Source organism: Apiospora kogelbergensis, assembly GCF_038363985.1.
Source record: "Apiospora kogelbergensis strain CBS 113332 chromosome Unknown utg000012l_segment0_segment0, whole genome shotgun sequence".
Lineage (NCBI taxonomy): Eukaryota > Fungi > Ascomycota > Sordariomycetes > Amphisphaeriales > Apiosporaceae > Apiospora > Apiospora kogelbergensis.
This window is the reverse complement of record NW_027117429.1, coordinates 914,558-942,214: the sequence shown is the minus strand read 5'-3', so window position 1 is coordinate 942,214 and position 27,657 is coordinate 914,558. Positions and strand designations below refer to the sequence as shown.

Below are 27,657 nucleotides of genomic sequence, written 5' to 3'. Positions count from 1 at the left end.
GCTTGGATGCCACTATTGCCGATGGGTGGGACACGGCCTCCTCTCTTCTCTATTACATAGCCAGAAATTGCCCTCGTATTACGCGCTAATGGAACGGGTTAACTAGAGCGTATGTACCTAATCACGCTTGGTGGGACTCCAGGGCAACCGTGTTGGGTCTCGGCAGAGCACTCCGTCGATCTCATCTCCTGTCTATGAATATAATATTGAACCATGAAAAAGAATCGGTGGATGGTGCAATTGACATCAACACAAGCGTACGTATATTGGCCACTATGCTCGTTAAATCAGAAATATTGAAGTCAACTCCTAGCTAGGTGCCCGCTGTGCCGCTTACCAGGAAGGCAGTCTCCATCAGATTCTGGTACCAGCTAAAACTATATCGGAAGCGCAAAGAAACTAGTCATATCATCGATGGCCGGCATTCCGCGGTGAAGACACAGACCATGGAACTACTCATTTTGCAGACTAACTAAGAGGTCTAACGGTGTGAATGATACCGTAGCACGGTGCCTGCTGGCGACTATGTACTAAAACAATGAGCGCGGAGATATTCCCTTTTAACCAGGATTGGGACGAAAGATGAAATCGCCAATCGATCCAGGACAAATGGCGGTATGCGAAGAAAGCGAAGAGGTTGATCCTGCAATCACCCGCCCTGTCGCCTCTATTCTGTGTCGAATCCGCGGGGCGTGAGTTACCACAAAGTCGACGTGGAAAGGTTTCGATACCTCTAGATAGCCCCTCGGCAATGAAATCCGCCGAGTCGTAGCTTCAGTGCGGACATAGAAACTCCACCAAACCCATCATCCATCATTCCCTTTGGCCACGACAACGATTTCATCCAGCGAGGCGACACATCTTCTCATGCTTGTAAGAGCTTTTTTTCTAGTAGTTGTAGCAAAGTTTCGAGGTCTGCGTGCCCATGACCTCCGAGACCTTGATGTCCGGGACCAGGTTGAGGTAGGGCATGACATCGTTAAGGGTTGCTTCACCGGGCTTGTTTTCGTTCAGAGTCTTGGGGCCGCCGAACTCGTTAGTACGAGTCTCGGGCTTCTCCATCTGCCACAGAGTCCACAGGCGGTCAATTTGGGCGTGGTGTAGGAAGAAAATAGGATCTATTAGATCGTGGCTGTTAACTCTTGTATACTTTTGCATCGGAAACCCGCTTTATACGCCATGACTTACCATTGGGGGAGGTGGCAGGCGACATGTCGCCACCCACGGCCGAATGGATCGCGCCGTGCGGACCGCCCTCAAGTTGATATCGGAAATCCTCATAGTTATCCAGGGCGGCAACCTTGTCGACCGATTCTTTGTTATACGAGTCGGCCAGCATGTCGCCAGGAAATGCAATGCCGCTATTCCAATTGCGAGCAAGGCAATGCGGTTGGTATCCCTTCATGGTGTACGCCACTTGGAGACCCTTCAGAGGGCCGTCAACCAGACATTTCTTGCTGCTGCTCTTGGGATCAATGGCAGGGTCACCGTTGCCACCGAAGCCGGTCGTGACGTCCCAGAGAGGCGCCTTAGTCGGATCATCTGCATCCAGCGTCCAGTCCCAGTAGGCCATAGGGCCAGTATAGCCACAGTCGCGGAGAGAGTCCTCGTAGACCTGGACAAAGAGTCGGTGCCAGGGAAGGAACATAGCCACCGTGTGAACTGCGAGTTTTCAAGGTTAGTTATTGACACAGAGAAATGAGAGGCAGGAGCAACATACTGGTATTGTCCAGGTGGGTGTGGACATAGGGGAAATCGTCGTAGCGCGTGGTGTTGAGGCCTATGCCCGAAGGCTTGGTCTTGAGGCACAGAACGGCGTCAATGTACTGCTTCTGGACGCCGACGTCCAGGGTTCGCCATTCGACGCGCTTGGCAGGATTGGCGCAGGCATTGTCGGCCTGGCGGGGTATCGTCACGGCAGCGCCGAGGCCGGCGGAAAAAACGAAAGAGGAGAAGCGCATGATTGCAATGAATGAATGGATCGACAACTATTGGCAGTGAAAAGACTGTCAGAGTTAGTTATGTGAAGGGGAGAAGCCCGTTTATGGTAGCGGAAGGTGGTAGCAATTTATATGTCTGTCCCGACCGACAGGTACGATGTCGAGTCCTTCTAGCTTGCTCTGAGGCAGTGCCACTATACCTCCTGACCTTTGCATGGTTACGGGGTTGCACGAAGGTGATTTTCTCCGTTCAACGCCAAGGCAAGTGGATTGGCCAGCATGAGGTGGGCGGTGCATCACGTTGGCCTTGAAACGGTATTCTCCAAGGGGTTTATGCTACATGTGTAAGTATGCCTTCATACTGACGAGCCGAGCGTTAGACTGGCTATTGATGCGATCAAGTCAATTATCCACTTTCTGCCGAAGTAACTGACTGTGCAAATGGGTCTCTCCACTTCGTATTGCTGCATATTACCCACTTGTTTCTATTTTAGTTCCAGGGGCTGCAGGGGCCTGTCTTTCGAACTGGCATGCCCAGCCGACCAAGCAATCTCTATTGCGATGCTCGTACAGCTTTACCTGTCTCTTTACCGAATGATTCTCATGGCTAATTTAACCATTCGGCGAGTGGGAACATCGATTTGCCTTTCTGCGCTTGTGGCATTATAATCTACCCTGTTACTGTTTTTATTTAATAGTAAAGATAGCGGCGTGAACGAAATGCATTGCCTTGGGCCTACCTCGGCTGCTACTTGTACTATAGCCAGCACCATGTACAGGTCACAGATAGCAGATGTAGGGGAGAACCTCGGTAAATGAGATGCTCGAATGGAGAAGGAAAACCCGGGTGGCCAAGATGAGCAGGAGTAGCAAAGTCAGCAGATCACCAACTTCGTCGCCTGTGTCTAGCTTCCCAAAAGCAGCTGCACCGTGCCAATCGTGTGCTCTACAAGTGAGACTCCAACTCCTCGAAGGTCGCAGCTGTCACAAAACCTCTGATCACTCCGTTGTATACATAGTTACATATTTAAGACAGCTGAGGTCTGTAAAAGGGGCTAGGAGGGACATTCATTTTCAGTGTGGTCGCAGATAACTTGCCATACTGTAGCCTATAATATACCACTCGAGTCACTTAATAGTCGTACCAGCTGAGCAATATACTATGCTTACTCACTGATAAGAGAATTCAAGGTTTTACATATACACACGTGATCTTGGCTCTACGCACCATTGAAGCGGTGCGTGAGACAGTTTTTCTTCCGGCATCAAAATTAACTCAGTGCAGTGGCTCAATCGCCCATCACAATATTTGGTCTGTCCTTGATTAGGAACACAGCTCCAAGACCTCCTGCTCAATGCTTTCCCCCACTTTGTCGTGTCTTTATCGTCCATGTCGGCCGTAATGGCATCCGGTTCCGCGCGGCCGAGGTCATTCTCAATAGCCTTTAGCATGGTCGCCGCAGTCTCGGTGCAGCCGAAGCGCTCGAGCATCGTCTGACCGGCCCAGATTATGCCGATAGGGTTCACTATGCCCTATCCGGCGATGTCAGGCGCGCTGCAGTGGACGGGCTCGAAAAGGCTCGGGAAACCCCCCCTCCCTCCGTGGGTTGAGGTTGACCGAGGGGGCGAGGCCGATGGTGCCGGTGCAGGCGGGGCCCAGGCTCGAGAGGCTGTTGCCGAATAGGTTGCTGCCGACGACACATCGAAGAGACCGAGTCGCGAACAAAGTGCACCGTCCGGATGTCGATGTGGTACTTGGCGACGCTCACGTCGGGATACTCCTTGGCCATCTTGGCGACGCGCTCGTTCCAGTAGGGCATGGCAATGAAGATGCCGTTGCTCTTGGTGACGCTGGTGAGGCGGCGCCGGGGCCAGCGGCGGGCGAGGTCGAAGGCGTAGCGCAGGACATGGCTGACGCCGGTGTGGGTCATGACAGTCTCATGGACGTCGGTTTCGCGGTCGGTGCCGGCAGCTTGTCGCCGTGCTGCCGGTAATAGGCGCAGCTGGCGAAGTCGAACTCCTTAAACTCCAGCTAGGGGTAGAAGGCCCAGGCGGCCGCCTGGATGCAGTGGACGCCTTGCGGCATGCTTCGGTGTCGATGCCGTCGCCGGGGGTGGCAGCGACCTTGATGGGCCTGTTAGGGTTGAGTGGTGCCATTTTAAACGGTGCCATCATTTATTGTTCTTTGGCAGAAGTGTGGTCATCTTCCTCGGCGAAAGGCGACGTCGAGTTAGGGAATACGTAATTTTTCGTAGACGCCTTGCTTGCCTACAATTACTTACATGGCATTCGAGGTATTCATGCTCTCTTAGTTAGGATGTGCAGCAATTGCCAACCGGGTTCTCCCTAGTCGCAGGTGATGCCGGGACGAAAACCGCCCTCAGGCGAATCCCGAACCGCATTTGTTGTCAAGCTACTGTGTAATGTGACACTTCCAAGCCAGCCATAACGGCAAGAACTGAACAGCCCGAGTGGAAGTTCGGACATTGGAAGAACCCTTCGATATAAACCTTCCCCATTCTTATGCAAATGGTGGCTCTTCCTGGTTAGTGAGTCTATATTTAATTTAGGGTAGCATGGCCTTGCGTTGGAGGTAATGATGCTAATGGAACATAATGATTGATAATTTTATTAGCCTAGCTGCTAACTATTAGGACGCTCAATGCAGCATGGACTTGACTAGCAGTTGGTGGGCGGGCGCAGTTCGGACGCTACGCGGCGCTAAAGCCAACGACCTCGTCGACCCCTGTAGCCCCTGTAGAAGCTGGCCCAAGCTCGTGCCCCGCCAAGCCCCGAAGAAAAAAAACCGAGTGAGGCGAAGCGTCGCCTGTTCAACACAGTCAATCGGTTCAGGGTGAAAAACAGGCAGACAGGCTAAAGAGCCCTTATTAGTTTTCGCGTAAAACATGGTGCCTTGATTGAGGCCTCTCCGCCTTCATAATCTCCTTTTCGGCCTCCTTATAATCCTCTTCTGTTCGATGCCCATCGAATGGCAACAGCGGCGCAAAAGTATACGCGCCCTTCCTTACCCACACCACCAGAATCAGTGCTGCTGCTGCTGTTATCCGTACATTGCTACGGACATGTACTTCCCCAACACCAAATACTCGCGTCTGTTTTTAGCCGTCGCACTTATACAAGGCCTGCTGGCCTTGGGTCTCCAAGCGTTAGTCCCATCCGGAAGATCTCTTCCTCTATGCCCCCCATACTGATGGCTGATGACATCGTGCAGCTATGTTTTCGTCGCCGTCATGGGTGCAATCAATCCGATCGCTGCCTACGCGACCGAGAATGGCCACCTGGTGCCCATGTACTTTTCGCTCTTCATTTTTGCATTTGTCTACGAGCTCATCGTCGTTTACGATGCGCTCCGCCTGAGGAGCATGATACAACTCGTAGGCATCTGTATTTTCAGTTTCCTCCTGCTCATCTACGCCGCCGTCCAGCCGCTGCAGGTCAAGGCCACGTTGGATCAATTCGAGGGATCCCACGCTTTGGGCTCCATACCTCTGCTGCCGCCCAAGCTCCATACCTGGCAGCGCATCGCACCGGCCCTGATCGCCGTCATCCTGGTGCAGGCCATGGCAACCTTTGCTCTGGCCTTCCTGACCTACAAGCTCCATTTCGAGTTCGCCTGGGTCGTCTACAAGGTCGTCCATGCCGACCTGCTCATGAAGAAGCGCCTGCTCAACTTTCAGGTTATTTAACCCCGTGCCCGGCAACATCTCCTGCCCGAATTTCTAACATGGTTATGGCCACCCCTTGCAGATCTACATCGCCTTGATCAAGTTTGACTTCTTCTTTCTTCTGGGCTTCCTTGTTCAGACTGTCACCCTCATCGTTGTCCCCAAGGAAGATCCCGAGTTCGCCCTATCCATTGCCGGCATCTTTGTGGCGCTAGCCGCCATGTGCATGGCCATCTATTGCGCCAAGGTAGAGAACAAGCTGGGCACCATAGCCATCGTCGTATGTCCTCGCCGACGATTCCTCTCCGTCGCTGCATTTGCTAACCGTCGACAGGTCGCCTATGTGGGCTCCGCGGTCTACCTAAGCTATAAGCTAGCCGTCTTGTCTACCAAAACCAACTACGTGCTCATTGTCTTCGCCGCCATTACTATAGTCATGGTGCTCTGCACCATCATCATGTCCATTGTCTGCCTGGCAAGCTTCGATAAGGGGCTCAAAGCGTACACCATGCCGCAGCAGAAGCTGCTAACCGAGGCAGATGATATTTACCTATACCATATCCAAAACTATTCATACAACGTCCGCGCCTCGAGGCTGGAACTCGAGTAGAATTTACTGTTGCCCACTGGTTGCTTCCGCCATGTGGCCGGGAGAGGGCTGCCATGAAGCGCCCCCACCTCCTTAATCGATAATTGATAGACTTTCTATTTTCTGGCCTGAGGCCTTTCCGGTGGCCCTCTATTTTGTTTAATATGTATGGTCTTCATAACCAATCATGCACTTGCTATCCACCAGCTCATGTTCAGAGACTTTCTCCAGTGCCGCCAGGTTGCTGCGTGTCCTATGGCCTACCCAACGCTTGCTTACCGATGCGGCCTAATAATTCACCGGCATGCCAGACCCAGCATTAGCGTCTCCGAGGTTTCTTTTAGCAGTCAAGCTCGGAACTCGGTAACTCGACAAGTGAGGACACAGAGACCCCGTTCACGAGATGTAAAGGTAGGACACAACTCGTCCAACAAGCTAGACCTGTCAATTTGAATGTGCGTGATATCTATCCTGAACCCAGTCCTAGGCTGGAAACAACCTCACCATCTACACCTTGATAAACCCCATGGTGTAACCCACCACACCGTAAATCAATTCACCAGGCGCCCGGCTGATGACTCATCAACCAAACCAGCAATTCCCATTGGGGTAAATAGGTGGATTTGGTGGATTTGTAAGTATGTCGCTGTAGTTGACGATGGTTTTATGGTGTTTTCGACTGTTTTGGGGGTAGAGGGCGGTCTCGTATTCGTATCCAGGGGTAACACGGAAGATGCCGAAACTAGATCCCTTGACTTTGGTGGTAACTTACTCTAACTAAAATTGATGTTAGCACGCTGCTCAATCTAACCTTTGTTTACTTACCAGCCCTCTCACTACTCCAGACGCGCCGTTCTATTATGCTCATCAACACCCTTAAGATGCCTATCTACCGTGCCGCTGCCGATTCCATTCCGATAACGAACCAAGGCCACGAGGCCGCGCTTTTCAGGCACTTCCCAGGCTTTGCCTTCTCTGAACGCGTGCGAGATACCAGCTCGTGGCTGTAGCAATTTAGCTACGATATCCAAAACCGCGATAGCAGGCGCTAGGTTTGCAAGCAGTGTATCATCGCCAATAACCCATTGCCCAAAAATATCCATCCATCCGGCCTCCAGAACGCTACTGGTCACCTGTATACGAAGCACTTCGTGCTGGCGCCACCCGATAAGCCCAAGTTGCGAGAGGAGAAAAAAGAAGCAGGTCGCCAAGGCCACTACAGAGCATCGCGCGTTATGAGTCTAACGCCGGAGGTCCCCGTTAAACAGGCGGTTACTAACAAGCTGGTAAAGATGTTTGATAGAAAGCGATTCCAGCAGCTGCTTGTGGCATGGATCGTCGCCCAGAATCAGCCCTTTTCCATCGTCGAACAGCCTGAGCTACGTGCCATCTTCGAATATCTAAACCCCCAAGTCAGCATCCAGGAAGCTCACCTAACGCGCCCATCTATCAAGTCTCTAATTGTGACACAATATAGTAAGCGCCGTTCCCGAGTTATTAACGCGTTCAAGGATGCGCCTGGCCTGATCCATCTCGTCTTCGATGGCTGGCGGTCTGGGAATCGAAAGAATGTTATTGGGCTTAGTTACCTGTGTGTTTCCGCACCAGGATTATCAGCCTAGAAAGGTGACGCTGGCTATCTCAGAGATGCCTGGCCGCCATCAAGGTGAAGATGTTGCTCGTGTCGTCAGCGATCTCGTTACGAAATTCGACATCGGCGAGAAGATAGGTGCGTGTGTAACGGACAACGCTTCTAGCAACGACACAGCGATGGACCATTTGGGCGAGACTTTCGACTGGGGAGGCTGGACTGGGCGACGTCGCCGTGGGCGTTGCTTTGGTCACATCCTAAACCTCGCCGCCAGGCCATTACTTCATGGGAACGCTGAACAGCCTGTCGAGACCTTTATCGAGACCCACGAGCAACTTACCGACGCGGAGTACGATCTCTGGAGAAGGGAAGGCCCCGTCGGTAAGCTTCGGATTCTGGTCATCGCCATCGATACGAGTGATAGGTTGCCAGCCCTTACCCTGCTTGCGCCTAGATATCAGTATTTTACTGACCCAGATTCAGGCTTGCAAACAATTAAATCAAATCCAAATCTATTCAGATCAGATCAAATCTATCCAGATCAAATCAAATCAAATGGGCCATAATATTATCCAAATCAAATCAAATCGCGATGTCCAGATTTATTTGGATATCTGGCTATTTGGATAAGCCCCACTGCCGTCGATCTGGCCCAATCATTGCCGGCCATTGGATCCCTGCCCGCGTCGCGTAATGATAAAGTTTCACAATATTCTGCCCTGCGACGCGCTGCATAAGGCAACCGGCTTATTCTGAGCCTGTGTCGACCTTGTAACGAGTGATCGTACTGCTCCATGACCAAACTAGCCCGGAAATATTGTAAAGCTCCCGGCCATTCACGACAACTCCCGCCGTTCACTTAACATGGTCCAGTATGCAAATGCTGGCCAGGCAAGGCTGTAAACAAACCAACCTAATAAACCATAAAACAACCAACCACACCGAGGCCTCTGGTTCGTAAACCGAACCAAGCGTTCAGAATAAAGCAACCAACCGAACCAAAGGTTTAGGCGGTTGCCAACCCGTTGATTAGGTTGGTTAGGTTGGTATACGTTCTGGATTTGCCTCGTATCGTGGTCATTCTGGTGATGATTTTTGGTGTTGAAGTTGGCATGTTGGCAGGGGTCGGGGAGCCGGCTAACTCACCGAAAGCTAACTATATTGAGTTAGGATTTTCATCCAACATTGATTTTTATCCAATGACACCGATCCTACCACTAATATCATCGATCCTACCACCAGCAATATCATGTCGACATATAGATTTGCCGATACCGTTAAACCACCGATCATTACCGACGATCAATTGCATACTTTTATCGAAGCGCACGATAATTGGACCCCGACGTCTCGCGAGGCAACGAGGATCCTGGGTCTGGAGGTTTGGTATGGACTTACAACTTCGAGGCAAAAAGTGTTGGATTTGTAAGTTCTGCGCCATTAAACAACCGCCGCAGAATAAACACTTCGCCGATGCTCTTTGAAGACTGTCTTAGACAACTCGAAGGCGACGGACAGGTACGGCAAGTGGATGAGGTCACCACTTTGTGATGAATCCGCATCAAACCCGTGTGTATCGTGGCCCAAGCCGGATTTCATCCAGACACCCAGGTCGGCTCTAAAGGAAGGTGTCGCTATAGCCGAGTCGATGAGTGTGGAGGCAGGGTCGTCTCCCTGGAAATCCATTGGGTAGGGAGGGTATTAGCTTGACGAACGCTCCAAGAATAGAATGGAGTCCTTGGGTCTCTGCTCACCACCACTCCCTGTTAGTTTGTCACCAAAGTCGATATGGGTCGGTCCAGGCGGCAGGGTGCCTTTATGCCGGGTATGAGTAGCAGGAGAAGAAAGAGAAGAGGGCGCTGGTGGGATATCGGGCCTGCTAACCACGGATATGCATTCGCCGGTAGGCGGCGAGCCCGGCCGTTGTGCCTCCCCATCAGCGGAACATGAACTTCGGCTTTCGGAACCCCCTCTCGTGTTGCTATTGTATGAGCAGGTGACGCTTGCTTCGATGCACTTCTCGCAGCTGTTACCTGCTATATCACACCTCAGCTGCAATGAATTATCCGATTAATATCTTGACGTAGGGGATGGTCTCTTTCTGGGGAACTACCTTCTTCATCTTGCATCTCGTACAGGCAGCCTGCTTTTTGACTGTCCTGACTCTATCTGACGCCGCGATAGACGACCGTACAATGAACTCGGAATCTCCCAGCCCTCCATTGGAAGCTTTGAGTGTTTGAAACATGGCGGAGAAGTGGTGTTACGTGCCTGGCCGGTGTTGGTGCGTGACAGCGAGGCAGACTGCGTGACTCGGATATACATCCGCTGCTTGTCGTCGCCATTTTCAGGGCTTTGAGTATATATACTCTCGTATGTCGAGCACTGTAGATCCTAAATGGTCCTCTTCCTTGAGGACATACTGGCTCGCGTGATGCAGGTGTGCAATTGTGGCCCTCCTGGCTTACACATGATTCAGGCATGCATCGTCCATGCTGTTGTCGTATAGGTATATAGAATCCCATAGCCGTAGCCGTAGCCGAGGCCGGGAAGGGCCACTCCCATGGGGCGCCGGGCCCAACCCCACCACATGTAAGACTTTCGGGGCTTGGCGGCGGCTAGTACACATTAGGAAGGCTTGCATTGGATGGGATACTCCAGCATGTAGCTGTTCAGTGGGTCGGCTAACGCGTCATTGTCGTCCAAAAGTACGTCGCATAGGGGGTAGGGAGTAAGCAAATGGAGGACCATGTTCAGTATATCGCTTCGCATTCGTCTTGGGTTGATTCCCTTGGCGTGGGCGCCACGGCCAATGGGGCTCTTCCCACCCACATTGACCGGTTTTAGGTTAAGCACCCGCTGCTGGGCGGCTTGTTTTCAGCCGGGGCCCTTGGGTCTTACCCGAAAGGTAGAGGCATCTTATTCTATACGTTTTCCCCGGTTTAATAAGGATACTACGTGGGGGTTGCATTAATAGCTCGTGCTCGCTACCAATGTTCATGGGATCCTACTCCGTATAATCCCTCCTTCTAGGCTACCATGGAGCACTACAACGTTATTAATCCGCCAATGCAAAAGCTACATATCTGCAGTATCTTATCTAGGATAGGTTTTGGATGGCGATGTATTTCATAGACTGGGGGTTAGATAACACGATTGCTGGCTTATTACAACGCCGAATCCCACAATTGATTTTGCTGAAATTGGCACTAAAGCTCCTGTCGGTCGCTTGTCAGTTCGTCTGACGGCCTTTGGTGGGGAATCCTACATCTGCAGTGATCGTGTGCTTACTGTTGCGCCTCTGGGGGGCGCGCTACCAAAAGTGCAAAAGGTTGGCAATGCTTGAATGCTACCCACATACAGGCCATTGCCACCACGCTGCTTTCATAGTAATTTGTTAGGATGCTGGATGCTGGAAGATCGACAAATCTCACCCCAGAAAGGAGACGAGGCACCAGCTGTGGATGCCCTAAACAATGTGCTCCAAAATACTCCTGTGGAGTTTCTGACGAACGTCCCGATAGAATCAACATCAAGCTACTAGATTCAAAGCTACCATTTTGGACATACATATTTCATTGTGGTGTGCAGGCAGAGGGCAAGGCAAGCGACCTCGCACTATATTGTTTGGCATGGCCGATACTCATTGGCTGTGGTTTCCAGTCCGCCAATGCCTGAGTCGTCTGTGTGCTCAGATCCAGCAACCGAGCGATCGGAGCCTTTACCCACGTCGACGACAGGCTCTCCCATGCTTGCGGGTTTGTTTACCTCATCGACCAACAGCCCGTATGAGTCACCGTTAGCCGAGTCTTGGCCCTCCGTATCCGCCAGTTTCTCCCCCAGTCTCAGTTCACCCGCGTCGCCGGATTCGTCCACCCGGTCGGACTCGTCTACCAACCAATCCAAATTTGTGTTGGAAAATATCTTGCCGTTTTTGACCAGCTCGATGTCCGACAAGACCATCTCTTCCACCAAGCTCTCAAAACTATACCTGGGCTCCCATCCAAGCACCTCTTTGGCCTTGGCAGCAGACCCCAGCAAATCTTCGTTCTCGACGGGTCGGTAGAACGCGGGGTTCACCACGACGCGAACTTTCCCGGTTCCCGACTCGGTACCGACTTCGTCCACGCCTTTTCCTGACCATCTGAGTGGGTCCAAGTTAGTTGGCTATTGGATCTGGGGACGGGCAAGATGCAAGGGGGAAGGCCTACTCGATATTGGTTCCGATGACTTTGAAAGCGGCTTCCACAAACCGCCTCACGCTCGATGCTTCTCCGGTGGCTAGAACATAATCTCCACCTTTGGGTTGTTGAAGCATGAGGTAGACACCTTCCATGTAGTCTCGGGCATGACCCCAGTTTCTAGTGGCGTTCAAGTTGCCGAGCTCAAAGCTTTCCGACTGTCCACAGGCAATCAAGGCCACCTGTGAAGTAATTTTGCGGATGACGAAAGTTGTACCTTGGCTCCCGAGATTAGCAGGGATTGGACGACTTGTCGTGCGAAAGTTGGCAAGCGAGACCGGCACTCACCACGTCTTGGCGATTCGTGATTGAACAGAATCCCATTGGAAGCATGAAAGCCATAGGCTTCCCGAAAGTTTGCTGTGATGCCGAACTGGAACTGCTTGGACACGGCATACGGCGAGACGGGGTGAAATGGCGTTGCCTCGGTTTGTGGGGCCGGCGCATCGTTTCCGAACAACTCCGAGGTAACCGCCTCTTTCACCGTTAGTGATGGTTGATCCTCCAGCAGTAAGAGGTAGAAATACTCACACTATAGAACCGGACCTTTTTCTCCAACCGGAGGATTCTCAGTGCTTCAAGGAGTCTCAGACTACCCAGGGCATTAATGTTGCATGTCAACAATGGAGTCTCGAAAGAGACTCCCACATGAGACTGGGCAGCAAGGTGATACACCTCATCGACGCGGATTCCACTCAGTATCTGGAGAAGTGTCCCCGAATCCGTCATGTCGCCGTAGTGGAGAGTCACCCCATTGCGAATGGGGTGGTTCAGAGCCTGTCGTCGTTGGGAAGACGGTCGGACAAGGCCATGCACCTCGTAGCCCTTTTCGAGTAGGATCTCTGTGAGATAAGACCCATCTTGGCCGGTGATTCCTAGCAACAATCAGTACTTGGCGTAAAAGCTAGCCGGAAAGAGTTTTTCACCTGTTATGAAAGCCACCTTGGGCCGCAGTGTTTTGATAGACTCCATTTTCTAGTACCGAGGGGGATAGAGGAAATGTCCTGGTTGCCGACCAACGATGATACAAACGTTGAAACGGCGGAATGTGAATGTTCTGCTTATGACGGGCTTGTTAAGAATATGGCAGCCGCGATACGTATTATGCGGCCGACTAAGTCGCTAGAGATAAGATGCTGTCCTCGCCAGTGTGGCCGGGAGCTTACTCGGACTTTCTATAACAAGGGAGCAATTTCCTAAATAAGTAATCTACCCTCGGGACAAGGTCCGGGCAGGGGCTGTTGATTTCCAAGTTGGTCAGCCACCCACCCACATATCAAATCACAGGCAGTAGCAGCAGCCAAGATTACCACCACCGGACCCGAAACTCCCATTTACCATTCATTGTACAACCGGGTAGGATGATTTTGTTTCCTGAAGATTGGAAACCCCAGCTCCCCAACGCAGCCCAGAACCCTTCTCCCTCCGCGATGGCAGACAAGATGCCGGAACGCCCAATAGTTCTCTTCTTCGCGATTAGCGACCTTGGCTACGTCAATGTGGTTCTTGCTACCATCTATGAACTCCTCCGCCAGGGTAGACTGGATATCCATATCGCGTCATTTGCGCCCTTGCAGCCGCGGCTTGACAGTATCGTCCAGAAGGTCAAGGATGAGAACCCCTCCCAGCCCATATCACCCATAGCATTTCACAACCTCGCCCAATTCCCGGCTTCGCCACCTGGGCCGCGGCGGGCAAAGACCGAAAGAAGGCAGATGTGCCTCACCCACCCGGCCGCAACGGAGCCGTGCGAGTCGCCTTGCTGACGCTGAAGGCCCTCGCCATCATGGAGCCTGAGCAATACCTCTCGCTATTTGATTGGTCTGCCGACCTAACCCGTCAACTGAACCCCGCACTGGTTGTCATAGACCCTATTCTTCTCCCGGTGCACGATATGGTGCGCACCCTGAAGCGAAGATATGCCGTATTACATCCTTGGAATGTGGCAGATGGCCTGATACCACAACAGCCGTGGCTCGCCGCTTGGTGGAAATACCCTGCGTAAGATTCCCAATCGCGCCACTGACGCCCGAAACCTTCACGTTTGCTGATGTCTGACTGCTCAGGTTCTCTACGGGGTTTGCCTACCCGGTGCCGTGGAGCCAAGTCTTGGAAAATATGTATTGCTACTGGAACTCTAAAAGGTGTCGCTCGCACCCGCAGGTAGTAGCCTTGAACCAGGCTCGAACGGCCCACGGCATCGAAAGCGCTCTGGGAAGCTTTACACCCTGGGCAAAAGACGTCCCGCAGATTACGCCTTCCCTTCCCGAGGCCGACCTCCCGATGCACATTCCCTCCAACGTACACGACTGCGGTCCTATCCTCGTCGCGGCGCCGCCCATCGAGTCGAGCGACCCGGACATGCTACGCTGGCTCCAAAACGGGCCCACCGTCCTCGTGTCCCTCGGAACGCATTTTGAAGCGTACGCGGAAACAGTGCGGGAGCAGGCCCTCGGCCTGCGCATCCTCCTCGAGGCGCGACCCGATATCCAGGTGTTGTGGAAACTCAAGGCCGAAGCGACGTCGGAGAAGTCGGGCCAGGAGTGCCTAGAACAGCTTCTGGGGAGGGAAATTGAGACCGGACGAGTACGTGTCGAAAACTGGTTGAAGTCTGACCCAGTGTCCATCCTACGAAGTGGCCATACCGTATGCTCGGTGCATCATGGCGGGGCAAATTCATATTTTGAGGCGACATGGTAAGCCTCTCACGCGAGCACTTTATTTGCATTTACAGTATTATTTGACTTTTGTGATCTAGGGCCGGCGTCCCACAGGTTGTGCTCGCGATGTGGTACGACACGTTCGATTACGCCACTCGTGTTGAGTATCTAGGAATAGGGACCTACGGGAACCGCAACATTGGACATAGCTGTGTTGTTGACAATGAAAACTACGTGGCACCCACTCTCATTGAAGGGGAAGAGTTTGGGGCGGCACTACAGAGAACTGTCGGCAGGAAGAAGGGCGATGCGCAGGCTGTGGCGGAGAAGGCCGCACAACTGGGCGAGAAATGTCGGAAGAGTGGCGGACGAGTTCAATCGGCCAGTATTATCACGGATCTTTGTTTTGAGGACCGAAAAGAGTAAGTAGAGCTTTATATAAACTGATGCCAGAATAGACCCGAGCACAGCGTCGCGAACAAGGAATTGCTTAGGCGGCTCGTCAGGGGTTGGCAGAAACTACATAGACTTGACAAAACAGCAGAACGTCATTTTCGTTGGCCTCGACAGCTTGCACAACCCATGATCTGAGCTCCCGTATACTTAGACTAATTCCGTTAGACTGTATACCTTTATCGGCCTCAATATCTGCTCGAAATGGCAAAAAGAAGTTCCCATGAGGTCGGAGTTGCCTAATTAGGCAATTAATATAGAACACAAGCTTGATCGTCATTCCGCTGCCGCCTCCAATTCCGACATGCATGCAAGATCCCACGTACACATAGCCACGCAGGTGAAGATGGTGCAATTCAATGGGCCAAATGGCAAAGCCACAATTGCGTACTTGCGCCAAGGGGGACTCAATCCTCCAGCAGAGCCGCCCAATGAGTCTTTTGCAGGGAAAACGGTCGCTATCACAGGATGCGCCAGCGGCATTGTAAGCACTTTCGTTCACCAATGCTTCAAAACTATGCAAATAACTGACAGATTCTTTTGCTAGGGCTATGAAGCGGCCATGCGTATTGCAGAACTGAAGCCGAAAAAGCTGATTCTGGGCGCGAGAACTGTCGAGAAAGCCGAGCGCGTGAAGTGCGACATTCTCGCAAAAGTGCCTTCGCTAGACGACGCAGCCATCCAAGTCGTTCCCGTGGAGTACACTTCGTTTTCTTCCGTCAGTCAATTCGCCGCCACCATCAGGCAGACGACGCAGACGCTGGACTGTCTCTTGCTGAGCGCCGGGGTCGCGCTGCCCACTCGCGAGACGACGGAGGACGGCTGGCCCACTACCTTCAAGATCAACGTGCTCGCCCCAACGCTCCTCGCCATCGAACTCCTGCCACTCCTCAGTGCCACTCCGGGGAGCGTGTTGGAGTTCGTCAACTCGATCAGCTACTGCAACGTTACCAGCCAGGACGTGGCGCCACTGCTCGACGACCCCGCCATGAGCACCCTGGCGTACTTCAACGGCCCAGAGCGCTGGACCACCCAGCGGGCTTACTACGAAGCCAAGCTGATGCTGATGTTTGTCCTGGACGGCTTGGTGGAGACCATCGGGGGTGACCGAGGGACGCTCCGCGGCAACCCAACGGCGGGCCCGATCGTTCTAGCTTGCTGCCCAGGCCAGTGCAAGGCCAGTTTGTACAGGAGTTCCCGGCAGGGGTGAGATGGTTCATGGCTATCTTCAATACGGTTATCGCGCGCACCGCCGAGCAGGGCAGTAGGACGTTGGTCACCGGACTGTTGCAGGGACGGGAGGCGAACGGGAGGATGTGGGTGAATGATCACTATGACGACTGGTCACCTGGCATAACCGAAGCCGAGTGGAAGAGTTTACAGCAGCGTGTCTGGGGCGAGGTGAAAGAGCTTTTAAGGGGATACAAGCCAGACTTAGATATTTAGATACTCTTCAGAACTGATTGGGACGGGGAACTAACGGTTCATTGCGAGCACGGTACGGGCACTATTGTAGTCGACGATATTGAGCACATCACATATCATTTTAGTGTTAACGTTATACATAGTTGAAGACTGAAACTGCGATACTATAGATAGGTTGTATTATCAACAGTTGTGTTGCAGACTCTCTAGCTGCTGCTCTATCTTCTCCCAGACGTCGTTTCGCAGGCGACATTCCAGCCACCAGTCACCACTATCTTCACTCCTTCCCAAAATGGCCGTAGCGTTCCTTGAGGACCACCGGGATTCCATGCTCGTGCAGTTTATGAACACAGGGCGTCCTCTTCCCGACTTGGACTTTGGCCGCGACTGCTGCTCGCCGTCCGTGATGATTGCAGGTGAGAAGTCCATCTGGAATAGCTTCCCGCGATGACAGTTGGTAAAAGAGCAAAACAGCATGCTCGAGTCACCGTACAACGGCATATGTCCCGTCTTGGCCTGGCTCTCGCGGAGAGCAGCGTCTTGTGCCTGAACCTGCTCGACTGTGCGGTGGAGCTGGATAGTGCTCCGTACCCGTTGCGCGAGCAATCCCAGGGGCCAGCTGGTACTAGCATACCTCCCTGCCTGTTCGAAACAAGGGGCCGAATACGCAGCATTCGCCAACAACGAGATATTGGGGCTTGGTAGCAGACCGAAATCTGCCAGAACATCTCGTGAATCGAAATTGTTGGTCAAACAGACGGTGCGGCTGGGAGGGGGACGGAGGGCCCTGACTATGAGCCTGGTCCACCATGCACAAAGAATATCACTATCCGAAAGGAACGGCTCCGGCGAATCTCCACCCTTTCGAGACTCCGCCAGGTCCTCTCTCGCAGATAAGGCTAGCTTGCTGATAAACCTTCCTGGGATGGAGACAAATCGCATGCTGGCTTCGGGGTACCAAAATCGTTCCATTATATTGCGGACGACAAACTTGAAAAAGCCCCAGCCTTGCAAAACCCTGTCGGCAAATACATATTTTGGAGGCTGCTTCCCTTGCTGGAGTCCTTTCAACGGGTCTTCATCCTTGTACCCTATGTAGGGGGGCAATTTATTGTCATCGCCCCGGAGAGTTGCTGTCCATGCTCTGTAGAATGCCATGAGACCCATATCATCCGTGAGCGTATGTAGCAAAGTCACGGTGACTATGGTAGCGTCCTCAAAGTGCACCACGTGGAATGCGAGCTGTGGGATGTCATTGTAAAGCCAGTCATCGAAGGTCTCCGGGGTAGTTGGCGATCGCATATAAGGGCGGAAAGAATTTGCTGCTGGTTTGTACACCGTTGGGGTCTCCTCCGCTTTTGGTATACCACATAAGACGGGATGGTCGCGAATAGACATGTCATGCTTGTCTGTGGTAAAGAGGAAGAGAGGACGCTCTTCGGTGAACTCGGCAGGCAGATGATATTCCAGTTCACCGCTTTCCTACCCGGAGACATTAATACTGTGCTCACACACATAGCCGGGATGGCATTGCAACATACCGTTCGTCGTAACCTCGCCCCAAGTTGTCGCCAGCCCTCTTTCCGGAGCAATCTGTCAGCAGCTCCTCGGAGAATGCTTACATCCAGGACATCTTGGAACACAAGCGTAAAGTCAAAGGATACGGGGTAGAGCGCATCTACCGACCGCAGAGGTGTTACATCATCAACGGAGACAGTTGGAGGTTGCGCTCGGCTGGCAGAAAAAAGTCCCATTTCGACTTTGATGAACTTGAAGTATTCGGATGGGCGTACATGTGGTTAGACGGAGGGGGAAACTTTCAAGTTCCTCTCTGTGTCGCCCTGGGGAATTCGTAGAAGCCAGCTATAAGCACAGTGTACTCCTGTTGTGGCTTAGTCATGGTGTAAGTTGGGCAGGGCTTGCTCTCATTTGATCTCTATCAGGGAGATTCCTATCAGCGCGTCGATGACGACGTGATTTATTTATGCGTGTTGAAAGGGTTCGTGCACTCGGGGCGTGCGCTGTGGTATCTTCCAAATCGCGGAACTAGGCCAGTCAATACAAAGCAACAGACGGCACAGGAGAGATATTTACAAGCTGATTGAGGTCCAGTACTAGCTGGCCGTCTGGAAAATACATAACGGCCTCGAAAGCTTTGTGTGTCGGGTTCCAATAAATAACCGCGCTCAAGATATCGCAATGTTTGCCTAGTTCTATTACTTTGCTTCTGAGAGACGCGCCCCGCTTTCGGGCTTTGTCCTTTTGCTTCTTGTTGTGTGTTGCGTTCATTGTCGGCTTCTATGCATATTAGGATGTTTTCCGGTCTTTACGAGTTGGAGGAGCGACGGTTTCTGGAGGCGAGCACCGGTTAATGAAGGTTTCTCATTGTGCCTAGTTGCGAGAAGAACTTATCGTACTGGCTCCATTGTTGGATTGAATACATTTCATGGACAGATTTGACGTAGCATGCCATAGTTGCCGAAAATAGCCTCAAAAGTCCAGTACCTCCCCATAGGAGCGTTGGAAGCGGCAATTTCAGCCTCTTCACTCCTTGCAGACCTTAACTGTCATATCCCATACTGCTGTGTATCCGGCACTCTACATACCGTACAATATGTCCAACCTTCTTCAGCTCGAGCAAAGCGTCTCGTTTTATTACTGCAGTTCCAACAGACGGGTTTCTAGCCTTGTTATTACAACACCGAGAATATGGTAGAACCTGTGTTAGTCTTTGCCATATTGTGGTGTAGTTCGCTTTCTATCTTACTCGTCTTCAGGACACTTGTTCGGTTCAAGCGGGCATTAAGACGTGGTCACCTGTGCATCACGAAGTGGTTAGTTTATAGCTATCTCTGGAAAAGCCATCAGTATATCGATTCCGCCACAGTAGCACGTGTGGCGTTGACCATGGCGTACATCGGCCTCAATATCTTCTGCTTGACCTTCCGGGTGGCCTCACTGCCAGCTGCGGCATTACGGGCTGGTGATTTGGCTCTGTTGAACCAATTTCCCCTCATACACCATTTCACGCCAATCCTTTTTGCTGATTACCGAATTCTGGTCTTACGAATTCACAGCGCTGCTGGATTCATGTGTTTGAGCCACATATTATTACACATTGTATCATTTATCGCGGGGCGAGGTGATTTCAACTTCAACGAACACCTATAAGCATATTCTGTAAGACCCACCTCTATTTTCTTTCGGTAAATACTGAATCTAGCATAGGCTGCTGTCTCAGCATGTTTCGTAGTCCTGCTTTCTTTACCTTCGCTGCGTAGGGTAGCTTACGAGCTTTTCCTCTGGATCCATCGGCTTTTGGCGACTGTCTTTATTGTCGGGGTTTGTTTCCATCTGCTCAACTCGGGAAAGTTGCGATTCAGATATTTCGTTGCCTATCTAGGGCTACTGACTGCTTCGGTGCTGGTTCGCCTTTCCATGGCTGTGTACCGGAACGTGAAATGGGGCGAGCCATGCACCCGCGCTATCATTAGTGATGCTCACGGATTCGTTCATATAACCCTCAGTCTGCCACGGCCGTGCGAGATTGATGCTGGTCAATACGTGCTTCTTTGTGTTCCCCGCGTGAGCCTTCTATCCTTCGCTCAGTCGCATCCATTTGTCGTAGCCTCGTGGGCTGAGGTCGGCCAAAACTCGATAGAACTCATCATTCAGCCACGACGTGGTTTCACTGGAAAGCTTCTGCGCCACTGCAGGCGCCAAGGCGGCCAGAGCGTACAAAGGCGAGCATTTATCACCGGTCCTCATGGCACCAACGTTGCAGTCAATGACTATAGAACTGTTCTCCTGGTTGCAAGTGGCCCTGGCGTCATTGCCATGCTACCGTACCTGAGAAAAGTCATCCACGGCTACTACTACAGGAAAGGATGTACTCGACGAGTTCACCTCATATGGATGATCCAACAAATAGGTACGCTCAGTTCGCTTGTGCGAAATCGCAGCACTGACTTTCCCAAGAGCTGGTAGCAGCAGCACAACCTTTCCTGAACGAGTTTCTGGACGACGACACCCTCGGGGAAAGTTACGTGAGTTTTGCCAGAACGCCTGGCTAAGGTCCAAAGACTAATTGGTAGATCCTATCCATATCGATATACCACGAGAATGGGATGATGGAGGTGCCTTGGGGTCACCGCGCTACTCTTTTCCGAGGGTCGCCAGATTTCGAACATCTCCTCAGGCAAGAGTTTGAGGGGCATTTTACCCAAGTCAGGGAAGGAAACAATCTTACACGATCCGAGAGGGTCCTGTCAGAATTCAAACAAGAAACGGGAAATGTGCTTATTTTAGGTAAGGATAACAATACGCTCATGCGTCTGATAGCTGATTTTGGGATAGTTTCGGGCATCCGAAAGCTCAGAGATGATTTAAGACATGCCACCAGGCCGTATGTCGAACATGGTATCAGGATACAAGAGTTAGAATATCAACCAGAGTGAACCATCATGGGGAGCTATGACGCCGTGGGATGTGGGCAACTGTCGGGTCTACGTTAAGGACAACTAGATATAAAGTAGTAGAAGGCACGTTGGTCTTCTGCTAAATTGAGCATTCTAAACTGGACAACTTGCTATCTGGTAATTGTATGGCACACTGACTTGCGCTAGGCGAATGAGATCTTTTAATGTTTCCTTCGGGCGTTGTCTGGCGAGGAATTGTTGCTACATCAGTTAGTTTTTGTAGATAGAATTTCGATGAACGCTATTACCTGTAGTAACTCCGTACTGGATTTCGCATCTTTCAAAGCTAAATAAAACCCACTCGCCTCACAGTTCACTGACCAACGTGCATTGCTGGCATGGTGAGATTGGCTGGTTGTGGTCTTATACATCAGTCTGCTCGTGATAGTTCTGGCCAATTGCGCATTTCGCAAGGGTTCCTTCAGATACCGATATTCCCTGGGTAGGTTTATGAAGTCCTACGCGAAGTTAGGTACACGTCAACAACGTAGAAGATATTAGCTTACCGATCTTCAAATCTCCGACATTGCTCAACAGAACCAAACTGCAATCAAGATTGGTGAAGAAATGCTGCCGCTCCAGGAATGAAAGCCCGCCCAGGACCTGCCATCAGTCAGTTAAGCCCACTTAGACACACCAAACAAGGATCTGTACCATGCTTAGAATCACGCTCAGTTGGTCAACATCAGGATACGCCGGACATCGAATTATACCTTCTAGAGTAACTGCCGTTTCTTCCAGTACAATGTAAAGGATCTCACCCGCAGAGAAAGCTTCTTGGGCCTCGGCTAGGCTTTTGTGGCGAAGGTTCCGATACCAGTGAAGCACTTCAACTATTCGAGAAGCTGGAAACTCCTGGATATGGGCGCTAGTAAATGGCCTGCTTTCTAACGCCATATGTGATGAGACCACCGAGCTCCATTTTGAATGACATCTTGTAGTGGTGCAGTGGGGATTCGTATTTCAAGATCAGAGATTCGTCTTGCTTTTTAGGTGTAGCCATTTTTACAGCTTGTAAGCGACGGCTCGGGCAAACCTTTCGCTTAATAACCCTTGCATTTTTGCCAGTGCCTTGCGGCGCTTTCGAAAGACCAAGTTCTTGTGGTGTCAAATCCGTAATTTGAGTATGGCGCTTGTAGGAATCGTCCAGGGGTTCCATGGCAGCAGTGAACAAGCCGTAATATTGGTGTGCGTGATTTAGTCCTCTCACACAGTATTTATGAACATCAACAATTCTGACACTCGTCCTGATGCACGACGCAGAAGGGTTAGAGGCCACAGAAAACGGAGGTTTCTTCGTGCCCCAGCCCAAAGATCTGTATTTAAGCAGAACAATAGCAACTAGGTAGCGCGGGGTATCTGTACAGCGCGTAACGGTCGTTTTTGGAGTACAACCGGTGTTGCGACAGAATTTGGCCATTGTTTGCTGTGCAGATACTCCGCATTACCTCATTGGCAAGAACCCTTAATTAAAATCCGGACACTGGACCTGGATTTGACAGTAATACAGACACACACAGACAACTTATTAACGCCCGGGCGGCGAGGCCAAAGGGCAACTGACGCTAATCTACGGTACATTTTTGAGTTGCTTCCTTGTCAATTAAAGCCCTGCGTGCCCCGTTTTAGCTGGTCACCATTACCGTCAGCACGTTCCTGTTCGGGATCCCGTGTTGGTACTGTAGTGTTTCCGGGCAGGCCAGCTTGAAGGCCCTTCTTCAAGTGTCCAGCATCCTATCCTCGGCAGCTGAAGCGGCGCATGCAGTCTGAGGCACGGCCAATAGCACAGTACTGTACAGTAACTCAATACAGTAGTAGTAGCTTCAGGTCTTTCGATATGGGTATTGGAGAAAGAAAGTCAGCCATGACGAGCTCGAGCTGGGCGAGCGTCGTCAGGGGAGCTGCTGATCTGGTTCCAGAACCCATGTTGGCAAGATGGATCTCGGGCCCAGATTCTCCTCGGTGTGTCTTGAGGAGAAGTCCTTGCGCAGTTCAGGAGGTGTGCAGTTGGTCCTAAAATGACGCGAGCTTGCGAACCGGCTCTACGCTAATAACAGTGGGTTCTAGACCTGGCCCGCTGGTTGTCATTGCTACTTTCCGACTCTGCACTCCAGTAGGCCAACAGGTCTGCAGGCTGTGAGCGCCCGAGGATCTTCGAGCTCTCGGCGGATTCAGCGAAAAGAGAATACCCTGCTGGATGATTGGCTCTGAGGCCACCAGCGATCTAGTCAGGAACGGTACAAGCGGAGCGGGGGCAACATCAGGCTTTGGTCCTGCGCACCAGAACAGGTATGGGCTGCATCACAAGCTGTCCGTCCGGCGTCCATTCCGTCTCTCAATGCCACTTGCGCGACCGTTCCCATTTTGCTTCACGGTAAGGGTCAACATTATTCAGGCTGGGAACAGCCTGTGAGACTCTTCGAGCTTAAGCAGCAAAAAGGCAGTACCATATAATATTACTGGATAATTCTGGTTTCATTGCGAATAGGTCAAAAATGGTATAATTGGAGATTACGAACAAGGCCTCTTTTGTCATGGTTCTGAATCATCGCAACCCTAGTGCTCTCGTTTGTCGCGCCTTAGCCAGTTGCATGCCAGTCCTGAACTGGGTTGCTAGCTTGGAATGATTCCATTGAAAGATACCATCATATCGTTTCAAGTCCTGTCCTAGGCATGGTCTGCTTCTATTGAAGTCTACCTTACGACAACAAGCATGAAAAACGAGTATTACCTAATTTGACTCAATTGCGCACAGAGTAACAAGCCACCTTACCACGGCCAACAACAGCAAAGGAATCGAGACGAGGGCATCATTCGGTTGGATGTCCGCACGCCACAACAGGGTTCGTAACAACTGGACCGAACCCTCGCATCATTAATACATTATTCCCTAGGCTAGGCCGGCCACAGACGAGAGGTAGCAGGTCATGGCGCCCAACGCTCCGACAGAGGCTCGGCATTTTGATGTTTCGGCAGCACGCGGTGCCACCGAAATAATATGTATGCTTTCCGGGCATCGGGTTACTTCAAAGCTAACGGATATCCTGCCAGATTGGTCCAGACAATGGTCCTAGAGAAGAGCACGGTGATGTACCTGATTTAGGTCCACTCATCCCTCCCACCGATTCAACCTCCGCGGCGCTGAGTCAGATCATGATGAGATGAAAATGAAGGGTATACGCAGCATGTATCAAGTGTTGGCTTTAGACACCGCTCAATCTACTGGTCTCTAGGCAGGCAAGGCCCCCGCGTTCCAGAACATGCTAGGCCAGACAGCAGCGGGCATGCCATAAGAAGGTCTCAGCAACTATTGGGCACCATCAACGGGCCAGGTGCAATCCGTCGGAACGGTCCCCAGCCCATCCTTGAAGGGACGGAGAGAGTGTAGCAGATCCGCAAGTCTGCACAGCCAGATTTCAGTCGGGACACTCTGGGGCGAGAAGCTTCACCATAATCAGTGGCAGCTGTCGGACATACCGACCTGGTGCCAACATTGGCCCGCCAGATCATCCTTCTCAATCGTACGATACCTCTTCATGCTGCAATCCTGGATCTTAGGGTTACTTTGGTGTCTCATGTCAACCTGCGCTGATAGAACTCACAGGGCCTTTGCAGATATATTCAGACACGCGCCGTCTGTTCCCCGGACCCCAACCTTCCAATCACATGCTTGGGTACCCAAGAAGGACTTGACGGTCTGGGTTTCCCGGGTGGTATTAGCAGTCCAGGCAATGTTGGAATGGACCTCTCTGCTATTCTACACCATCTGCTTTCGACCAACCCGAATGCTGTCCACGGTGATGTAATCCACTCCCTGGAGGCCTTGGATCGTATCATCACAAGTCTTATGGAGGATTATCCCCAGTCGAACGCCGCGCCTCCTGCATCCCACGAGACGATATCCAGGCTACCCAGGAAAAAGCTAGATGAGGGGATGCTGGGACCTGAAGCCAAAGGGAAGTGTACAGTCTGCATTGACGATGTAGGCCTGGGTGATGAAGTCGTCGTGTTACCGTGTAAGCACTGGTTCCATGATGAATGTGTTAAATTGTGGCTTAAGGAGCACAACACCTGCCCGATCTGCAGAGCCTCGGTCGAGGGGAGCGGGCAGGCCAGTCTCAGAGGACCGAGGCAGCACCAGGTTTGGAGGCAGGGCTGTCCCCGACGCCGCGTTCAAGTGATGCGGGACGGCGAAGGTCGACTTTACGTCAAAGCCCGTGGGACCGACTGGAGTCCTTAATTGACTCAGTTAGGGATGCCGGGGGCCATTCCGATGAACGAAGCGGTTCGCAGGGGCATAGCTCGATCTCTCCATCTATGGATCCGTCTTTGCCACAGCCCTCAAGAGTCAGAGGCCCTTCGCCTCCAAGCCGCCGCTCGACTTTCGGACCTCTCAGGGCTCCATTTCCTGATAGAGATGGCGGTGATCCTCTGCACTGGATCAGAAACACGTTTGATAGGAACAATCGTTCCTGATTTGATGTCACTACTGTATGTTCGCCCTCCCTTCGACTGTTCATCATCCGCGCTGTCATTGTTGTTATTTCGTCACTATCTTGGAGGTAAGAGAACGGAAGTTGCATTAGAGTTAACTGGGCCGGCTCCAGCTCTGACCGGCCCATTTGGGTGCGGGGGCGACTGGTCTTACTGCAGGGCTATCTTATAGGTCGCGACAAGTCTTACTAGCGAGCCATGGGCAGTTAGTGGCGCGCCGAAACCATCCAGCATCTAGATGGGCGAGCGAGAACCAGCACCGAAAGGGCTGTTCACGCGCGGGGCGGATGCGCTGGTGGAGCACTTCGGGGTGGGAGCAGCCAATCCAGAACTTGATCCTAGCCCCTGGTTCTGCTGATCTGCTTCTCGAGTGCAGGACCGTAGGACGGATAACGCCTGAGTCAGAATCCACGCCAGAACACGGTGCTACGTCCCACGCGTAGAGTCCGGAACTGACGGCAGCTGCAGATGAGCCGCTTGCTCACGAGTAAGCCAAGGAACCGATACTGCTGGCCGCTTTCGTTGCAGGCTCATTTCGGTCCGCCACGTCTGCTCGGAGTCGGATGCTGCCAACTCGCTCTCCCACGTATGGCCATACTTAACAAGTCATGATTCGTCCAGAACTTAGCCTCTACCCACAGGTGTAAGTTAAGGATCAGTTCTCCTCCACCTGTAATCTCTTCTATTTATCTGTCGCTTCCATCCACGCCGGCATGATCCCTTCGCAGCGATACGGTGGGCAGCGTCCGCGCCAGCTACGGCAGGGCCAACCATCAGCAGGCCACGCCACCACCGCGCACGCATCTGCACCCGCACCTGCGTCTGCACCCAAGACTGTCGCTCCTTCTGCAACGCAGCTCCAGCCTCAGAGCCAACAACCACTGTCCTTTCCAGACGTTCCTAACTTCTTCGACCAAGAAGGCCTCGAGTCGAGCCCTTTCAGCTCTCCGCTACCGTAGGTCCCTCCACATCCAGTCCGCGCGTTGTACTGAAAACGAAGAACGTCGGGCGACACCCAAGAACTGCTGGACAAGGTGGGTGAGCTGCTGGACAAGGTCAACGCCGTCCAGTCTCAGCTGGCCCACCACAACGAAAAGTAAGTCTATCCCCGCCCTCGTACAGCAGAGTTCTCCTACTCACGCACGCCCACGTCTCGCCAGGTTCACGACTTTGTAGGTCTCCACCGCCGTCGCAACGAGGTATATATCTAACCACAGGAGCCCGAACAGCACACAGAAGGTCGAACAGCTGTAAGTCTCCGCGTATTCAATCCGGCGCAGGTCGTTCAACTCACATCAAGTACAGGTTCCTGCAACAAACCCAGAGGGTCACGGACTGGTTGTCGCAGGTGAAAGCCCTGTTTGAGCGATTCGTCCCCGTGGCCGACGCCGATCCCTTGGACGACACCTTTTTCGATCAGGTATAAGGCTCGAGAATAGTGTCGAGTGGATAGGGCCATTCGCAGACATAACAACCCTTGGGGGATCGTGTTGGCTCACTGGCCCCGTACATGCCGACCGCCAATGCTCCATTTCTCTGCCTCTGCCAATGCACTGGCCTTTTGTAGCCTCGTCGGCTCTTTTCGCTATGGATCATGCAATCCTGCTCGGCTGTCGGTTGGAGAATCGTCGGTGGGATGCGTCTATCGCACGATGCATGCAGGTCGGTCTGGCCATGTCTATCACGCTGGTCCCGTGGGGACTGGGTCTCGCTGGCCTAAGGAGTCATTGTGTGCCGGCGTGCTTCGGGGTTCTTTGAGCATTCGAAACAGTGAATAACAACCGTGTCGCTAACCGTGTCGCTATGCTGTCGTCTCTCTTGCAACACATAAGCGACGGTCACCTCAACGGGTATTCTTGGTAACAGTTGTCATGAGCTTGTCCCCGCACCAGTTGTGCTTGCTGCCATGCTGTGTCGGATGGCGGTCATGTTGTCAATCACCAAGCGTATGCTTACACGCGTCATTTTCTAGCCAAAGCATGTGCCGCTCTGCATGCAATTGAACCAGAAGCCCGGCCCCACGTACCCACGTAGCACAGCCACTTTCTCTGGGGCTGACGTAGGAGCCACCCCCTTAACTCGCTTCTTCCACCGTCTAAC

The 27,657-nt window shown here is 52.2% G+C and overlaps 10 protein-coding genes across 10 annotated transcripts; 5 read left to right on the top strand and 5 right to left on the bottom strand.

Annotated features, from left to right (window-relative positions):
- Positions 1–888: 888 nt before the first annotated feature.
- Positions 889–1,961, bottom strand: PG998_014703 (uncharacterized protein; the record flags this gene model as incomplete). Its single annotated transcript, XM_066881519.1, has 3 exons — positions 889–1,118; positions 1,189–1,662; positions 1,721–1,961. The coding sequence occupies 3 exons, from the start codon at positions 1,959–1,961 to the stop codon at positions 889–891; spliced, it is 945 nt and encodes a 314-aa protein (XP_066723650.1).
- A 1,505-nt stretch (positions 1,962–3,466) lies between these two features.
- On the bottom strand, positions 3,467–3,871 carry PG998_014702 (uncharacterized protein; the record flags this gene model as incomplete). The annotated part of the gene is made up of 1 exon (XM_066881518.1): positions 3,467–3,871. The coding sequence occupies one exon, from the start codon at positions 3,869–3,871 to the stop codon at positions 3,467–3,469; it is 405 nt and encodes a 134-aa protein (XP_066723649.1).
- Positions 3,872–5,023: 1,152 nt separating this feature from the next.
- On the top strand, positions 5,024–6,236 carry PG998_014701 (Golgi apparatus membrane protein; the record flags this gene model as incomplete). The annotated part of the gene is made up of 4 exons (XM_066881517.1): positions 5,024–5,106; positions 5,173–5,638; positions 5,709–5,906; positions 5,961–6,236. The coding sequence occupies 4 exons, from the start codon at positions 5,024–5,026 to the stop codon at positions 6,234–6,236; spliced, it is 1,023 nt and encodes a 340-aa protein (XP_066723648.1).
- An 839-nt stretch (positions 6,237–7,075) lies between these two features.
- PG998_014700 (restless-like transposase) lies at positions 7,076–8,305 on the top strand (the record flags this gene model as incomplete). The annotated part of the gene is made up of 4 exons (XM_066881516.1): positions 7,076–7,198; positions 7,280–7,786; positions 7,833–8,230; positions 8,290–8,305. The coding sequence occupies 4 exons, from the start codon at positions 7,076–7,078 to the stop codon at positions 8,303–8,305; spliced, it is 1,044 nt and encodes a 347-aa protein (XP_066723647.1).
- Positions 8,306–9,246: 941 nt separating this feature from the next.
- Positions 9,247–9,492, bottom strand: PG998_014699 (uncharacterized protein; the record flags this gene model as incomplete). The annotated part of the gene is made up of 1 exon (XM_066881515.1): positions 9,247–9,492. One exon carries the CDS (start codon positions 9,490–9,492, stop codon positions 9,247–9,249), a length of 246 nt encoding a protein of 81 aa, XP_066723646.1.
- Positions 9,493–11,424: 1,932 nt separating this feature from the next.
- Positions 11,425–13,019, bottom strand: PG998_014698 (uncharacterized protein; the record flags this gene model as incomplete). Its single annotated transcript, XM_066881514.1, has 5 exons — positions 11,425–11,950; positions 12,018–12,264; positions 12,336–12,522; positions 12,579–12,922; positions 12,974–13,019. The coding sequence occupies 5 exons, from the start codon at positions 13,017–13,019 to the stop codon at positions 11,425–11,427; spliced, it is 1,350 nt and encodes a 449-aa protein (XP_066723645.1).
- A 470-nt stretch (positions 13,020–13,489) lies between these two features.
- Positions 13,490–13,813, top strand: PG998_014697 (Glycosyltransferase sdnJ; the record flags this gene model as incomplete). Its single annotated transcript, XM_066881513.1, has 1 exon — positions 13,490–13,813. One exon carries the CDS (start codon positions 13,490–13,492, stop codon positions 13,811–13,813), a length of 324 nt encoding a protein of 107 aa, XP_066723644.1.
- A 20-nt stretch (positions 13,814–13,833) lies between these two features.
- PG998_014696 (glycosyltransferase family 1 protein) lies at positions 13,834–15,133 on the top strand (the record flags this gene model as incomplete). The annotated part of the gene is made up of 3 exons (XM_066881512.1): positions 13,834–14,048; positions 14,114–14,743; positions 14,806–15,133. 3 exons carry the CDS (start codon positions 13,834–13,836, stop codon positions 15,131–15,133), a joined length of 1,173 nt encoding a protein of 390 aa, XP_066723643.1.
- A 589-nt stretch (positions 15,134–15,722) lies between these two features.
- Positions 15,723–16,370, top strand: PG998_014695 (NAD(P)-binding protein; the record flags this gene model as incomplete). Its single annotated transcript, XM_066881511.1, has 1 exon — positions 15,723–16,370. One exon carries the CDS (start codon positions 15,723–15,725, stop codon positions 16,368–16,370), a length of 648 nt encoding a protein of 215 aa, XP_066723642.1.
- A 398-nt stretch (positions 16,371–16,768) lies between these two features.
- Positions 16,769–18,339, bottom strand: PG998_014694 (uncharacterized protein; the record flags this gene model as incomplete). The annotated part of the gene is made up of 2 exons (XM_066881510.1): positions 16,769–18,067; positions 18,127–18,339. The coding sequence occupies 2 exons, from the start codon at positions 18,337–18,339 to the stop codon at positions 16,769–16,771; spliced, it is 1,512 nt and encodes a 503-aa protein (XP_066723641.1).
- Between the last annotated feature and the right edge of the window lie 9,318 nt (positions 18,340–27,657).